Below are 16,986 nucleotides of genomic sequence, written 5' to 3'. Positions count from 1 at the left end.
ACGTAGGCAGCCTAACAAAACTCAGGTTCGATCACCCTTTGGCGAAGCCAACAAAACCTTTTAGATTACTCTCCTTTCAATCATTTTTCCCACAGAAAACCCTCGAACTACGCGGGCATGATCCCAACCTTTTAGGGGTACGTAGGCAGCCTAACAAAACTCAGGCTCTGTCACCGTTGGCAAAACCAACAACCTATTTTCCATAATCTCCAGAAGTCTTCCAAATATTCAGAACAAGAAGATCTGAAGACCCGCTAAGTCGAAAACCTGAAAGGGCTACTTAGGCAAAATTTAGGGTCATTGTGCTTGTGGAAATGAAAAACCTCAAAGATTCGTTTCTAGCAAAATTTAGGGTAAAATGGTCTGCCAAGTCAAAAACATGCAAAAGACGACTTGGTTGTTGGCAAGGCATGTCTTCAATAAAGACCGGGCGAAGCATTTTTTGGTCTAAAACAAAATGCGTTAAAACTCTGAACAATCTAAAGGGTCTTTGGACCATGATTGAAAAATAAGGGGCAGGAAATACTGCCATGTACAAATACATCTAAAGTCATCTTCTAAGGTTCGACCTACTTAAAATAAATCAAAAGCATTTGTTTAAGTAAGAGTCGAGTCTTCTCCCTTTCTTCTAAACTCTCTCAGAGAAAGTCAGAGAAAAGATTACCCTTTCCCTAGCGAAGCCATTACCCAGCAAAGGTAGTGTGGGACCCGATCCCGCGAGAGGGGCGTGGGGCGCGAGCCGCCGCGCTCTCTTCTCTTGGTCTCTCATACCCACGCGATTGGCGTGTGCCTTTCATTATTGATTTTAATTCGTCTTTTATGTGAACTTGGGATCACTAAGACAATCCGAATTCCACACAAAAGAGACTGACAGAGTCGCCACCTAGATGTGGGATCTAGGACCCATAATTAACCAGAAATCTAGACTCGCTACCTGGTTACAAGAATGGAAGGTATGGGGATTTATCCACCATATGCACCATTCCTGCCCGATAATCGGTCTTCAATTCTAAAAGTTAACTCTTTTAAATTTATTTTAAATGGCTCATTCAACCCTATGTTAATGTGCGAACTAAGTGACATGCATCCTAAAATCTAGTTTCAATGGGAATCCTAAATGTGTATCTTGATTTATTAATTTGTCTGGGTTCAATCTAAGTGAAAGTTCTCCTAGAATTCTAATTTCATGGAAAGCCCTAAATGATTTGATTAAGCATTTATAAGAAAATTAATATCCAAAACACCACAATTTGTTGTGGTGCCGACTCGCGGGTGGTATGCCGTCAGACATCCAAGCTGCCTACGTACCCAAGCCTCACTGGGATCAGAGTCGACGTAGTTCGGTGCACCTAAGCTAAGCTACTTATGCCTAACTCAACTAGGACACCGACCTAGACAGAACTGACTGTTTCAACAGTTTTGAGAGAAGTTATTTAATTCAAGTTGAGGATTTTATTATCTTAGGATTTCATCTGAGATGCTATATGATTCTTATCTAAATGCAAGTTGTTCCTTAGACTAATGTAAGTTAACCTACACCATAGTTTACTAGGCTCGTCTTAAGGAAAGATTGGGCAACTAGTGTAACGAGACCTATGGCACGGTTGCTATACATAACAAACGTCCGTGATGAGGCTGGACTCCTAACTCTAGGACTCCCTAAAACCTAGGACACGACCTGACACCAGGGTTCCTAAATTGGGCTCTAATGTTTCTTAGATCGGAAACCATGATCCAATGGTTCCGAAAGATACAAGCTGAATCGATTTAAGTTCTTGAGGTTAACGAATTTCAGATTTTAAGGATTTTCCGTTTTTGGGCACTTAAGGAATACCAATGGTTCTAGGGTTCACCAATTTCGGCCCAGAATGGCATCCAAGGGAGGGAATCGTGCGCTCTTTCCTTGTGCAATTTAATACTTAGGTTATAGCATCTTATTGCCTGGCAGATCTCAGGATTTTCGTGGACAGTAACCTCGGAGCCAACAACATGCTATAGCTTAAATATTCAAATTGTCAAAGATCAAGTTGCAATTGGGATACGATTATGGATGCACTGGCCATTTTTCCAGGAAAATCTAAAGATCCTAAAATTTCCGTTTCAATGGATTAAGGAGTGAACATGTGACAGAATTTTAAAGTTCTTTAGGAATTTTTATATGATTTTCAATTAATTTCGAATTTTCCATGGATTTTATCAATTTTAAGCATATGAGTGGTTTTACAAGTGAAATTGTTGCAAACAAATTCGAAATGAGTTGAAATTTTTACAGCAGCAATATGGGAATGTATGTAGCTTACTGTATGAGTTTTGCAGATTTTTACATTAATTTCACATTTAATCTGGATTAAACAATTAAATGACCAGATTGCACAATTAACACAGAAACTAGTAGAAATATAAATCTAAATTCTATGAAATTTCTACAGAAATAAAATATGAATATAAATAGCATGCAGTGAGATTTTCATGAATTTTAGAAATTATTTACTACTGACTTCGGATTTTTCAATTTTCAGCCCAGATTATGAATTAACACTACACCACACATGAAACAAGATCCAAATCACTTGAAACTTTTACAGCAGAAAGAAATGTGAAATATAAGACTTATGTAAAAATGTTATGAATTTTAATGATGATCTGATGTTAGTAAAAATTCTCCCAAAATCTGATAATTTTCAAAGAGAGCATAAAATAATAACCAAACAAAGTCCAAAATTTATGAAAAACTCATGGTAGAATGTATTAGTACCATATTAGTTTTCCATGAAGTTTCATTAATTTTGGAATCCGTTTAATATATATTTTATTTTTCTTGGTCAAAAAGATATTTTTGAAGAGTTTTCTATTTTTAAAACACGCTTTTCGAGAAAATTATGATTTCGGAAAACATCCTCCAACCTTGTTCCGATGTGATGAACACAAGAAAAATTTAAAATTCCAAAAAATAGATCATCCTGAGATGACTATTTTTTCGAATTTCATAATTTCTCAGCCCATATTTTAAATAAAATACCACTCTTCACTCAAACTCGAAAGAACTGTTGATCCAATGCCCGATCTGATCCGATAGTTATGGTACTCTATTTAGATCAAACATTGTATTAACTTTCGGGATGAAACGGATTTGGAAAGCTTACGCAGATCATGACTTTAAGCACACGCAATTAATATTCAATTAAATTCAATTAAATGCTTAAAAATCATGTAAAATACATAAAAAATACCAAACGATCCTGAAAAATCCGAGAACAGTGTACTTACCTCTGATGGAGTCTTCGCCGAATCCGAAAGCCGCGGAGTCCGAAAAACCTCGCCGTTGTACGATTCGCCTTGCTTTCTTCTTCTTCTCTTTTTCTTTGCTTTTTATTAGATGAGCCACACTCCTTTTTTCTCCCCCTTGTTTTTGAGAATACAAGCCATATTTATAGCTGCATATAGGAACACTATTTGAGATAAAAAGACATTTTTAATAGCCATCATAAATGACTAAATTTTAAACATGTGTGGTATTGGTAGCCACCATGGGTGACCATGACCAACCACCATAGATGACCATGACTAGCCATCATTGATGACCAAGGAAAGAAGGGAGAGAGAGAGAGAGGGGCCTCCAAAAAAGATTAAATTTTTTTCTTTTGTTGACTTTGGTGTGGGAACATGAGGTGTGGGAACATGAATGGCAACTTTGGAAACAATATAGTTTCTTCCCTGGTGGGTCCCACTTATATTGCATGTGTATGGTTGTAATAATTAGAAATTACTATTTTCCATATGAGAACACATGGGCTGCTGTTGTGTAGAGAACAAGCTTGCACGTAAATGCAAATCCAAGTGGGTCCCATTTTTCTCAAGCTTGCACGAATTGGTCAAGGCACTCCTCCAAAAATTCCACTTGTCCAATTGATATGTGTAGCCAAATCATTTCCTCAATATAATCCGGATCTTCCAATTAATGGGCCACAATGATAATTGACCATGCTTTCTAATTTATTCCATAATTTGATCCAAACCGTTCATTTAATGGGTAAGGGGGAAAGAGAAAGAAACGACCAAGGGAATCCAACAAGGGAAGTGAACTAACCAAATATGGGGGTGGTTTTACCAAAAATAAATTTCGATTTCTTCCCTCTTGCTTTGTTGATTTCAATCTCAACCATTGAATTTAGGAATTTCACTCTTCTTTGTTCTTTATCTAACCTTTGAAATGCTTGAAACTTTCAAAGAAAAATAACGGTGTGACGTTTTCAACTTGGACCCAAAAAGAATTCTTAAATATTTGGCCTACTAAGATATCTTGAAAATTTTGGATTTTCTTCTTTGATCTTGACCATCCAAATTGGAACCCACACACAATTTTCTACTTAGATTGTTCCACAATTGCAATTTTTCGTAAAATTTCATCCTTTTAGCATATTTTCCTCGGAATTCCCTCAATATAAACCTGAAATACCAGAAACAAAGAAAATACCTTAGTAGTACGGCTTTAAATGAGAAAAATAAATGCGCTCATCAACATGTTCATGGTGGGCCCACTTAGTGGGTACAAACTCTCTCTCGCCTGGCTAATATAACCATTCTCAACACTTGGCGAAAAGAAAATGCGGAACATTGCAGAATAGATCGGAACGATTGAGAAAGCATAAGGGACGAACACGGGAATGAAAAACATTAGACTCCGACAACATCACACTAACTTCTTTGTTGATTAAAACGAATCAAAATGGGGTGTCTACAATAGCGAACTTGGGTCCGATCAAAATGGGGTGTCTACAGATGCCCCTCTTTGGCAGAGCGTGTGTAACACGCGAATGGCAAAGCTGAACAGACGACACATTTTGACTGACCCAAAAGCAAAGCAAATTTTTGGGTTCTCGGGTTCTAAGGGTGGTATTCACAAGGGCACACAACAAAGTAACATTAAGAGAGTCTTAAACAACAAGCAAATGGGAGATAACCTCTCACCGACCCGTAACTCGGCAATCACGACATCTCAATGAGATGGCTTCTCTCTAATACTCACAACTCAACTATTTAAATCAATACGCAAAGACTCTATTAAAGCAAACACAAACATACTCTGTTAAAATAAAGCTTTTAAGAAAACGAACCCAATGAAATTACCTCAAAGAAAGCAGACCACTATCGATGCAGACGTAAATCAACCCTTCAAAGAATATCAAATCAAATTACTCAAAGAGTATGTAACACTCATAGAGTCTCAAATCAAACACTCAGAGAGCTTCAAACACATAGAAATCTTTATACTCAAAGAGCCTCAACTACCCGAAGAGTCTGTAACACTCAAAGGGCCTTAACTACTCAAAGAGTCTCAAATTAACGCAAAACATTTATACTCAAAAAGTCTCAACTACCCGAAGAGTCTGTAACACTCAAAGGGCCTTAACTACTCAAAGAGTCTCAAATTAACAAAGATCATTTATACTCAAAAAGTCTCAACTACCCGAAGAGTCTATAACACTCAAAGGATCTCAACTACTCAAAGAGTCTCAAATACATCACAAAAACATTTATACTCAAAGAGTCTCAACTAACACTCAAAGGATCTCAACTACTCAAAGAGTCTCAAATCAACAAAGATCATTTATACTCAAAAAGTCTCAACTACCCGAAGAGTCTGTAACACTCGAAGGGTCTCAACTACTCAAGGAGTCTCAAATCATGGCGAGACATTTATACTCAAAGAGTCTCAACTACCCGAAGAGTCTGTAACACTCAAAGGGTCTCAACTACTCAAAGAGTCTCAAATCAACACAAAAAACATTTATACTCAAAGAGCCTCAACTACCCGAAGAGTCTGTAACACTCAAAGGGTCTCAACTACTCAAAGAGTCTCAAATCAACACAAAAAAACATTTATACTCAAAGAGCCTCAACTACCCGAAGAGTCTGTAACACTCGAAGGGTCTCAACTACTCAAAGAGTCTCAAAACATTTATACTCAAAGAGTCTCAACTACCCGAAGAGTCTGTAACACTCGAAGGGTCTCAACTACTCAAAGAGTCTCAAATCAACACAAAACATTTATACTCAAAGAGTCTCAACTACCCGAAGAGTCTGTAACACTCGAAGGGTCTCAACTACTCAAAGAGTCTCACATCAACAAAGGAATTGCTAAATTATCTCATAAGACCCCAGATTTATATGCCCGTGGTGTAACACGGTTCCATATAAATCCAGATTTGTATGCCCGTCATGCAACACGGATCCATACAAACCCCCTCGCAGGTATGCCTGACTCCCAACTTGTTAGGTAGGGACACACTGCGGACACTTAAAAAGTCCCAAATGCCACGCTCAAAGAGTCATTCTTCTTCTTATTATTATTATTATTATTATTATTTTTTAGAGATTGAAGCTTTACCAAAGCAACACGAACCAAATACTCGACAGGAGAGCTTGAACCAAAAGAGCGTGTTCAAACTCTCTAGTCTCTTTTTGAGGAGAATGTCCATTTCAAATATCAATGTGTATTTGACATCTTTTATGTCGTGAGTCATAAAAGATGCCCCTAGTATGATTACTTCCATAACAAAATTCATTTGGAGAGCAACACAAGAAAAATGGGCCAAAGGCTTTCATTAATGTACACTTGGGGTTACAAACTTTTCTGATGAACACTTGGGCTTATAAGGCTCTTAAAAATACAAGAACATGGTTCTGCTCAAAATCCTGCTTCATCACTGCCATCTGCTAACGTTGGAACTGGGCTAAAAAGCCTATCAATCTTCCGAACTCTGCTCTGCTTTGTACTTGTTCACAAGAGCCACAAATTCTCTGCTTCTCCTGAGAGTTCTGCTTTACCTTTTATTTTTCTTGCCACTCCGGCTTGGGGAGGGATTTTAACTAAACAGGATTCTGACAACTGACCTCGACTCAACAAGGAAACACTTTGACAAACCACGAACGAGACAACTGACGAACACACGACTCGAACATTAAGAGAGACTGAAATCTGCTTCTTAGTCTGATAAGATTTTATTTTTATTTTTATTTTTTTTAAAATGGTAAAAGTCAACCACTCTTGGAATCTTTTGAATACCGCGTTTAAAGGTACTTCAACCCCCTTTTTGGTATTTTCGTCCTGGCTATTATCCCTTTAGATTGCTCGGTTTCAACCTCTCTAACTCAAAGAGTATCAGAAGAAGTCTTGATGGCGCCTACTTAGACTTTGAGAAGGTGCCAAAGAAGCTGAAAGTTAAGCTGGCTTTTAAAGCTCTGCCATCTCCTCATGAAGTCACTGCCATGACCAAATCGCCTTTTCAGGTTTTCGATTCGGCGGACCGCATGCCTTAATTTTTGCCTGGACTGTCTGCCCTTGCAGATTTTCCATCCAGCAGGCTCAGTACCCTGATTTTTGCCTAAGCCGCCCTTTCGGGTTTTCAGCTTAGCGGGTGAATGATCCTAACATTTGCCTAGACCGCCCTTGTGGGTTTTCAGTCTAGCGGGTCTAAGACTCCATCATTTTTCTTTATTTCTGTTTCTCTACAAACCTGGGCCTGAGTACACTAGAAGGACTTTCGGGTAGGCTTAGGTTCAAACCGGTTAGAATTTGGTATGTTTGCATGTATTTTGACCGAATCTGGATCCTCCAGACTGCCTACGTATCCCCAAAGAAATTGGGAATCAGGTCACGTGTAGTTCGGACGTAAAATCTTTTATGACGAAAGTCATAAAAGATGCCCCTGGTTTAAGTTTAACAAATAAATTTTGACTTTCTTTCGGCTCAAAGGTTCTTTTAGCAAAAGGGGGTTTCATCATTCATTCTTTTCTAGGCCCAAAGGGTTTGCAAATAGTTTAAAATATTTGGGTATGGCTTGAAGCTTAAATCGTCCAAGGATGGCCTCCTAGTGTATTTAAGCATAATATTTCTTTAATTGATCCAGGTTTGTAGGTTCATTTAATTTTTCTCCATTTTCATTGAGGAGTCTTACGGCTTTTCCAGGCAGGACTTCATCAACAATGTAAGGACCAGACCAGTTTGGCCTGAATTTTCCTCTTGGGTCAAATACCGGTGCCCTGTAGGACTTCAATACAAGATCTCCAGGCTTCAAATCTCGGACACGAACCTTCTTATTGAAAGCTCTCTCAATCCGTCTCTGATATCCCTGGATATGATACAAGGCTCTCAGCCTCTTCTCATCTATCATCTGTAGCTCATTGTGTCTGGCCTTTGCCCATTCTGACTCTGGCAGATCGGCCTCCACCATCACTCTCAAAGAGGGGATTCTTAACTCAACAGGGAGAACAGCCTCCATTCCGTACACCAAAGAATACGGAGTCACGCCTGTTGAAGACCTGATCGATGTTCTATAAGCCCATAAGGCATAAGGAAGTTTGTTCGACCAGTCCTTATATGTCTCAGTCATCTTACTGATAATGACTTTGATGTTCTTATTTGCTGCTTCAACGGCCCCATTCGTCTGCGGCCTGTAAGGAGACGACTTGTGATGCCTTATCTTGAACTCTTCACACAGGTGTAACACCTCTTTCTTGAAATGTGATCCATTATCTGAAATCAACTCGTGAGGTACTCCGTATCTGCAAATTATATTGGTACGGATGAACTTCGCAACTGTGTTCGAAGTGATGGAAGCATAAGATGCAGCCTCTATCCACTTTGTGAAATAATCAATAGCCACCAGAATGTACTCATGTCCGCTCGAGGATCTCGGATAAATCTTCCCAATGATGTCTATTCCCCATACCGAAAACGGCCACGGCGAAGTCAGGGAGTGCAACTCCGAAGGAGGAACATGAATAAGATTCGCATAGACTTGACACTTATGGCATTTTTTTACAAATGCGAAGCAGTCTGTTTCCATTGTAGGCCAATAGAATCCAAGTCTAAGGATCTTTCTAGATAGCATCTTCCCGTTCATATGAGGTCCACAAACACCCTCATGAGTCTGCTCAATAAGCTCCGCAGCTTTATCTTCATCAACACAAAGGAGTTGTATGCCATCAAATGACCTTCTATACAGCTCTTCACCGCAAATGATGAAATTCGCAGATAACTTCTGGAGAGTTTTCCTTTCCTTGCTTGAAGCTTCCGGAGGATGACCCTTGCCTGAAATGAGGTTTCTGATATCTGTGTACCAAGGCTTCCCATCTGGACATCTAGCTGAAATCTCTATAGCATTTACGTGCGCAGGTGCCCATTGCAGTCTGATGGCTAACGGTTGAACTTCCATTGTAGCGGAGATATCTAACATCGAGGCCAAAGTGGCCAAAGCATCAGCAAAATGATTTCTGGTCCTTGATAAGTGAGTAAATGTGACGCTCTTGAATTTCTGGACTAGAGATTCCAAATACATATTATAAGGGATCAATCTATCTTCTCGAGTTTTCCATTGCCCATTAATCTGGTAAATGATCAGGATGGAATCCCCGAACACATCAATATCTTGAATCTGCAAAGCTAAGGCTGCTTCAAGTCCGGCAATACAGGCTTCGTACTCTGCCATGTTGTTGGTGCACTCGAACTGCAACTTGATGGAGATAGGAATGTATTCTTTCTTCGGGGAGACCAAGACTGCACCTACTCCTTGCCCACGACTGTTTACGGCTCCATCAAAGTACATTAACCACTTGGTGCTGAGAACCTCTTCTTCTTCGATATCCATAATTTCTTCATCAGGGAATTCGGCTTTTAGAACAGCATTCTCCTCAACTGGAGCATCGGCCAATTGTTCAGCTATAACCCGCCCCTTAACTGATTTCTGAGCGACATAAGTGATGTCGAACTCAGACAATAACAATAACCACCTTGCAGTCCTTCCTGTAAGGGCAGGTTTCTCAAACAAGTACTTTAGAGGGTCCATTCGTGAAAGCAGAAGAACCTTGTTTGAAAGCAAATAATGTCTAAGCCTCTGGGTTGCCCAAACTAATGCGAGACAAGTCTTCTCCAAAACAGTGTATTTTAATTCATACTCTAGCATCTTCTTGCTGATGTAGTAAATGGGTCTTTCTTTCTTAGACTCAAGATCCTGCTGAGCAAGCATGCAACCCATCGCTGTATCCGTGATAGATAAGTACAACAGCAACGGTTGGCCTGGAATAACTGGCGAAAGAACAGGGGGCAATGATAGGCATTGCTTAACCTTTTCAAAAGCCTCCTGGCACTCTTCATTCCACTTGTTCGAGGAATTCTTCTTCAGAAGCTTGAAAATGGGTTCACACGTCATCGTCAGATGTGCTATGAACCGTCTCAGATACTGAACTTTGCCAAGGAAACCTCGGATCTGCCTTTCTGTCGTCGGCGGCTGCATTTCTTGAATCGCCTTGATCTTTTGCGGGTCCACTTCGATCCCTCTTTCGCTGACCATAAACCCCAAGAGTTTTCCTGACGTAACGCCAAATACACATTTACTCGGGTTCAGACGAAGCTGATACTTCCTGATCCGCTCAAAAAACTTTCTCAGGGCAACAGTGTGCTCAGGCCGAGTCTTCCCCTTTACGATCATGTCATCAACGTAAACTTCAACCTCTTTGTGAATCATATCATGAAGAAGAGTCGTGGCAGCTCTTTGATATGTAGCACCAGCATTTTTCAAGCCAAACGGCATCACCCTATAGCAATATGTACCCCACTGAGTGATGAACGCTGTCTTCAACATGTCTTCAGGTGCCATTTTAATCTGATTGTACCCTGAGAATCCGTCCATAAAGGATAAAAGAGCATGTCCAGCAGTGTTATCCACCAGGAGATCAATGCTTGGAAGAGGAAAGTCATCTTTAGGACTTGCTTTGTTTAAATCTCTAAAATCAACACACATTCTGACTTTCCCGTCCTTTTTGGGCACCGGTACTATGTTAGCGAGCCATTCAGGATATTCCACCACCTGGATGAATTTTACTTCTAACAATTTCTTCACTTCTTCATAGACTTTCAACTCCCATTCTGTTTTGAGCTTTCGGAGTTTTTGCTTCTTTGGCTTAGCACCAAGGATTAAGGGTAATCTGTGCTGGACGATTTCCTCACTTAATCCTGGCATATCATCGTAAGACCAAGCAAAAACTTCTTTGAACTCTTTAAGCAGGGTGATCAATTCCTCACGTTCTTCAGGAGATAAAGTTTTGCCGATCTTTATTTCCTGAATTGAGGTTTCATCACCAATGTTCACAGTTTCAACTTCCTCATCAAGTGGTTTTGCTCGGCGACTCTCCTCCTGTTGGATCATATGTCTGATTTCAGGGGGAGTTTCGTCGGCATCCTCATCAGAGGGGGAGTCTTGATTGTTATTTTTAAGATTATCAGATTTTAGAGCAGATTCAGCAGATGAAATAGAGACAGGAATGTACTCAAAAGAAGAATCCTTCATTTCATTGGAATTTGAATCATATACATCAACAGACGAATTACCCTCATCGGGGGGTACAATGAACTTTGGACTCATTTTTACAGACTCGATGGAAATGTTGACACCTGCGTCAACTGACTCAGGACTATAAAAGGAAACAGCAACAGATGCTTTATTATGAACAGACTCCAACTCAATCTCGCTTGAAAAGGAAGAAACGTCGCCGATCTCAGGTGAATGGTCATCTATGGTACCTGCATCAAAAGACTCATTAGAAGATATAGACTCTGAATCAAACCCGGAGACTGACACGTATTTATGGACGACTGACTTTTCTGAAGGGATTCGTTTGTACTGGAAAATAACCTGGGGTAGGACTTGAGAAGTCCAGTTAGTCAGAGGTTCCTCAGCCGGGGTGATAAGACGAGTTGGGTCCAGTATCAGCGGGCTCCTGCCAATCACGGCCACAGTCTGTGACCCTTCTTGAAAAAGTGAATTCAGAAGACTCGGCTCTATGTGCTCTGTCCAATCAGCCTCAGACTCTGTCTCTACAATCTGCATACCCACTGGCTCATCTTCTAGCTCAAGATCGAAGAAAATCTCAAACCCCGGAAGCATTTGCCCTGTGCTCTCATCCAACCAAAACTCTGCAAAGCCACAGAAAGGAAAGGCTGCGCCTTCTTTTCGGAATCGGCCGTTCATTTTCAAATCAATGGGTGCCATTGGTAACCCCAAGCCCCGACGACGGTTTTCTGCCCATTTCAGCATCAACTGCTTCATCTCTACAATTTCCTTCTTTGTAGGCTTGTAACCCAGTCCGAACAAACCATTGAATGTTTTGAACACAGGAAACTCGGTCAAACCCTGATGATATTTGCCTAACCCGGCGCCTGGCATATAGCCCTGTCGGCGAATCATTCTGATGACATTCGAATTCGTACTGGTCAGGAAACAAATTTCCTCATTCAAAGCCTCTTTGAAAGTGATCGTAGTCACCTCTAGTGAAAACCCCGTCAAATTGATATCTTCGGATCTTTCCCCAGTTATGTCCGGAGTGATCTGCCCTATCTCGAGATCAGGATCCCCCTTTACCGTTATCACTCTGTTCCTGCGAATGAACTTCAGTTTTTGGTGGAGAGTAGACGGAACAACCCCGACCTTGTGCATCCAAGGACGGCCAAGCAACAGTAAGAATGAAGCTTTAATATCTAAGACTTGAAATTCTACCTCAAAGTCTTCTCCGCCAATCTGTATCTCAGTGACCAAAGTCCCGATTACATCTCGGCGAGTGCCATCATATGCTAGAATACCCTGCTCGGATGGAATAAAATTCTCAGGACTGAACCCCAGGGTTGCTGCGGTGCTTAATGGGCAAACATTCAGTGCAGAGCCGTTATCAACCAACACCTCTGGCACCTTCTTCTTGTTACAGAAGACTGTGATTTTAAGAGGCTTAGTATGGTCTCGGCCCTCAGGAGGTAAATCGTCATCAGCGAATGACAATGTTTTCGCAGCTCTGGCCATGGCTACGAGACTGACAAGCTCGTCAGGTGAGGTATTAACAGAAACTTGTGCTGCATTAAGCTCTTGAAGGACTAGCTTTCTGTGCTTCGATGAGGCCATTAGTAAACCCCATACCGAGATATTAGCCTGAGTCTTTTTCAGCTGCTTTAACAGGCTCTCATCTTCTTCGTCTGCGCTCACTTTATTCTGCCTCTGATTTTCTGAGTTTCTTGCAACCCCTGCCGGGTTTTCTACACTCAATTCTGGTGGTTTGAACACTCGCCCACCTCGGGTCATGTGACGCATCTCGTTACACTGATCATCCAGCAACAGCAGTTCGTCTTCGTCCGTTCTGAAAACATAAGGTGCATTACTGACATCCTCTTCAAAGTCCTCCATCCTTAGAACATAGGTGGCTTCCTTTGCTTCTTCCAGACCAACATTCTGAAGCGCATATGACTGGGCTGAAGATGACTCAGTGAGTTCAGCATCGTCAAACGACAGCACATAAGGTTCTTTTTCTCTGAATTCTCTGAGCTCTTCATCGTCAAACTTCAAAACATATGTTTTATCAGATGTAATAGCGCAAATGAGAGTAGAGGGATCAAGGATGGGCTCATCTACAAAGATAGCGTTTGTAGTGGGAGGAGCAACAGCACGGTGGTTGGGGAGAGGATTCTGAGTGATATTCGGCCTTTCAACTGCAAGCTCATCTTTATCGATCATGTTCTGAATCGCGTGCTTCAAGGCCAAACAGTTCTCAGTCATGTGTCCCGGGCCCCTGTGATATTCACAGTATTGATCCCTTCTCCAGTTTCCGGGCAGCGGATTAGGTACAGGTTTGACATCCGGAAGTCTGATCTTCTTGTCTCTGATCAACTTCTTAAGTATCATGGGCAGTGGAAATGGTAATGGGTCAAACTGCCTGAACTGCTTCGTCACCATTGGTCTAACAACTTCATCAACAGGCTTGGCCACTGGTCTGGTATAACTGACTGCTTGTACTTCCTTCGGTTGGATCATAGGCCTCTTCCCCTCTCGGACATCAGATAGCGTTTTGGCTCGGAGGCCCTTAGCAATAGCATCCTCGATCTGGGTGCCGGTCTTAATCAAATGATCGAAATTCTGATAGTGCTGCGGCGCCATGAAGTGAAAGTACTGCGGGGACAAGCTCTTGAGGACCAACTTTATCTGGTCTTCCTCTGACATTCTATGGCTCAGTTGGGCAGACTTGCGCCTCCAGCGCCTAATGAAAGATGTGAATGTCTCCTGAGGATTCTGCTTCAACAGCTTCAGATCTCTTTTAGTGACCTCGATCCCTTCCTCCATGGAGAATTGTTCTACGAATCGGTTAGAGATTTCTTCTAATGTCCTAATCTCTTCTGGTTTCAACCTCAAAAACCATCTTTTGGCTACCCCTATAAGAGACATAGGAAACAAATGAGCCATCTGCTCTCGACTTAAGCCATGCTGCTGGGAAAGAGTGATGAACCATCTGACGTGGTTTCTCGGACACCCAGTTCCATCATATTTGTCATAGTCTGGTGCCTTGAACTTAGGCGGGAATATGGCATTAGGGGACACCAGAAATTCAGAAATATCGAATCCCTTGGACGCTTGAACCTTCATGCTCTCAATGTCACGAGCCATCTTCTCATACTTATCGAACAACTCATTTTCCTTGTTAACCGGAGGGACAAAGTATTCCCCAGCATATTGCTCATCTTCTAGATCGATCTCTACGGGAGAGATGACTGGTCTGGTGAGGTTAGGAGATGTGGCCGGAGGAGGCTGAATGGTGGGATCTTTAGAAGTAGAGACCTTTTGAGTACTCTGGTCTTTTAGATGAGTCACCTCATCTTTCAACCCTGCTATATCTCGACACATATTTCTCAACATTTCCTGTATAGTTATCATGGGGTCCACTGGATCATTAGCCATTTGGTTGACTTCAAAAGAACCTGACAACTCTGGTGAAGATGGTAAAGGTGCTGTTGGTGACACAGTGGGATCAAAATGACGAACAAGTCTAGACACTGAGGTAGGTCTAGACCAGGTAGGTTTAGCTTGGGTGCCCTTTTTTGAAGCGATGGTTGCTATCTTTCAGAATCCTGATTGGAAGTTAACATACTAGATCAATAATCATGAGATAAAGATTCTGAACAAATAGAGAAAAGAGTAATCTTGAAATACATCAACGGGTATGTTAATTTGGAAAGAATCCTCAATCTATTCCTTAAGGTGTTCTTTGGGTATAACCGTTCTTCTTTTGGGAATGAAAGAGTCAGGAACGATAAACATCCTTAATCAAAATAAGTTTCGATCTCAACAACGATCATGCACTCAAAGAATACAGGTGAGATCAAACTTTTTCATCAATGATTTCGATATGATCCAGGGGTAAAAGATATATGATAAACATTGGATCAATCAATGGCTCAGATAATAGACCATGGCCATAAGAATGACAAAAGTAGGGTCAAGGACCAGATCTAAAATCTGAATGATGGATATCAACAACAAGATGAGATCAAGATGAGATGAGATAGCATAAGATTGCTTTCAACAGATGGATCATGAATGAGTAATCCTATGAGATCTTTGGAAATGAATGGGATTTACATCCTAACCCCAAAGGAAAAGTTTTTTAATCTTCGCACATTTTATCAGTGTTACCTGAAGGCATCAATCCTAACCCTAATCTAGCGGAGTGGAGAGAGGATCTCGACTCATGACTTTGTTTGTGTACCTAGGACCGATCGTAGCCATTGAAAGATGGACTACGGCCTAATCTAGACACAAATGGGTAGGATATCCTAAACTAGGCTCACACACACAATTGGGTAAGATATCCTAAACTAGGCTCACACACGTGATGCACATGTGTTCGTATACTACATGCATGTGTGGGTTAATCTAGGGGTAAGGCCAAGAGTTCCCTTAGCGCGAATCCATGTTCGATATACTGTACCAGTGTCCGGCGTATCAGTACGTGAACAAGAGATCCGTTTACGTACCATAAAGGTACTAGGCTAAGGGTGGAATGCTTCTCTAGCACAGAGGCACCAGGTGATGAAATCCCAGTCAACCATGCTAGATAACACTCCGGGTTCCTAAAATAGGACGTGTGTGCATGTGAGATGCAGGGGTTTAGATGAAAGTGATGTAAGTGTGTGCAATAAGTTCGCGCAATCTATGATGCCTTCAGGTTTTGTTAGATTAAGTTTGAGTAAATGTGATGAGAAAATAGAGCATACAAACTAATCTAACAAGCATAAAAGAGATAGAGTTTTCATGAGCCAGTTGAAATAGATTCAAATGAGTTATCCTTTGGAATTGTAATGAAGTTAGGTTGTCCCCAGCAGAGTCGCCAGTCTGTGGGACCCGATCCCGCGAGAGGGGCGTGGGGCGCGAGCCGCCGCGCTCTCTTCTCTTGGTCTCTCATACCCACGCGATTGGCGTGTGCCTTTCATTATTGATTTTAATTCGTCTTTTATGTGAACTTGGGATCACTAAGACAATCCGAATTCCACACAAAAGAGACTGACAGAGTCGCCACCTAGATGTGGGATCTAGGACCCATAATTAACCAGAAATCTAGACTCGCTACCTGGTTACAAGAATGGAAGGTATGGGGATTTATCCACCATATGCACCATTCCTGCCCGATAATCGGTCTTCAATTCTAAAAGTTAACTCTTTTAAATTTATTTTAAATGGCTCATTCAACCCTATGTTAATGTGCGAACTAAGTGACATGCATCCTAAAATCTAGTTTCAATGGGAATCCTAAATGTGTATCTTGATTTATTAATTTGTCTGGGTTCAATCTAAGTGAAAGTTCTCCTAGAATTCTAATTTCATGGAAAGCCCTAAATGATTTGATTAAGCATTTATAAGAAAATTAATATCCAAAACACCACAATTTGTTGTGGTGCCGACTCGCGGGTGGTATGCCGTCAGACATCCAAGCTGCCTACGTACCCAAGCCTCACTGGGATCAGAGTCGACGTAGTTCGGTGCACCTAAGCTAAGCTACTTATGCCTAACTCAACTAGGACACCGACCTAGACAGAACTGACTGTTTCAACAGTTTTGAGAGAAGTTATTTAATTCAAGTTGAGGATTTTATTATCTTAGGATTTCATCTGAGATG

General features: G+C 41.1%; 1 protein-coding gene across 1 annotated transcript; it reads right to left on the bottom strand.

Moving 5' to 3' along the window:
• Positions 1-11,394: 11,394 nt before the first annotated feature.
• LOC143846419 (uncharacterized) lies at positions 11,395-14,331 on the bottom strand. The gene is made up of 2 exons (XM_077354853.1): positions 11,694-14,331; positions 11,395-11,581 (listed from the first exon to the last, which is right to left on the bottom strand). The coding sequence occupies exons 1-2, from the start codon at positions 14,277-14,279 to the stop codon at positions 11,573-11,575; spliced, it is 2,595 nt and encodes an 864-aa protein (XP_077210968.1). The 5' UTR covers positions 14,280-14,331; the 3' UTR covers positions 11,395-11,572.
• Between the last annotated feature and the right edge of the window lie 2,655 nt (positions 14,332-16,986).

Source organism: Tasmannia lanceolata, unplaced genomic scaffold (assembly GCF_043159265.1).
Source record: "Tasmannia lanceolata isolate RefF3 unplaced genomic scaffold, GAP_Taslan_0.1 ptg000015l, whole genome shotgun sequence".
In the NCBI taxonomy this organism is placed as follows: Eukaryota; Viridiplantae; Streptophyta; class Magnoliopsida; order Canellales; family Winteraceae; genus Tasmannia; species Tasmannia lanceolata.
Note: the sequence above shows the minus strand (reverse complement) of the source record. Positions and strands in the feature narration are given on the sequence as shown.

What these genes read in the sequence shown, in the direction of transcription:
- LOC143846419 (XM_077354853.1), bottom strand. Translation starts at nt 14,279, where the DNA reads ATGGCTCATTTGTTTCCTATGTCTCTTATAGGGGTAGCCAAAAGATGG.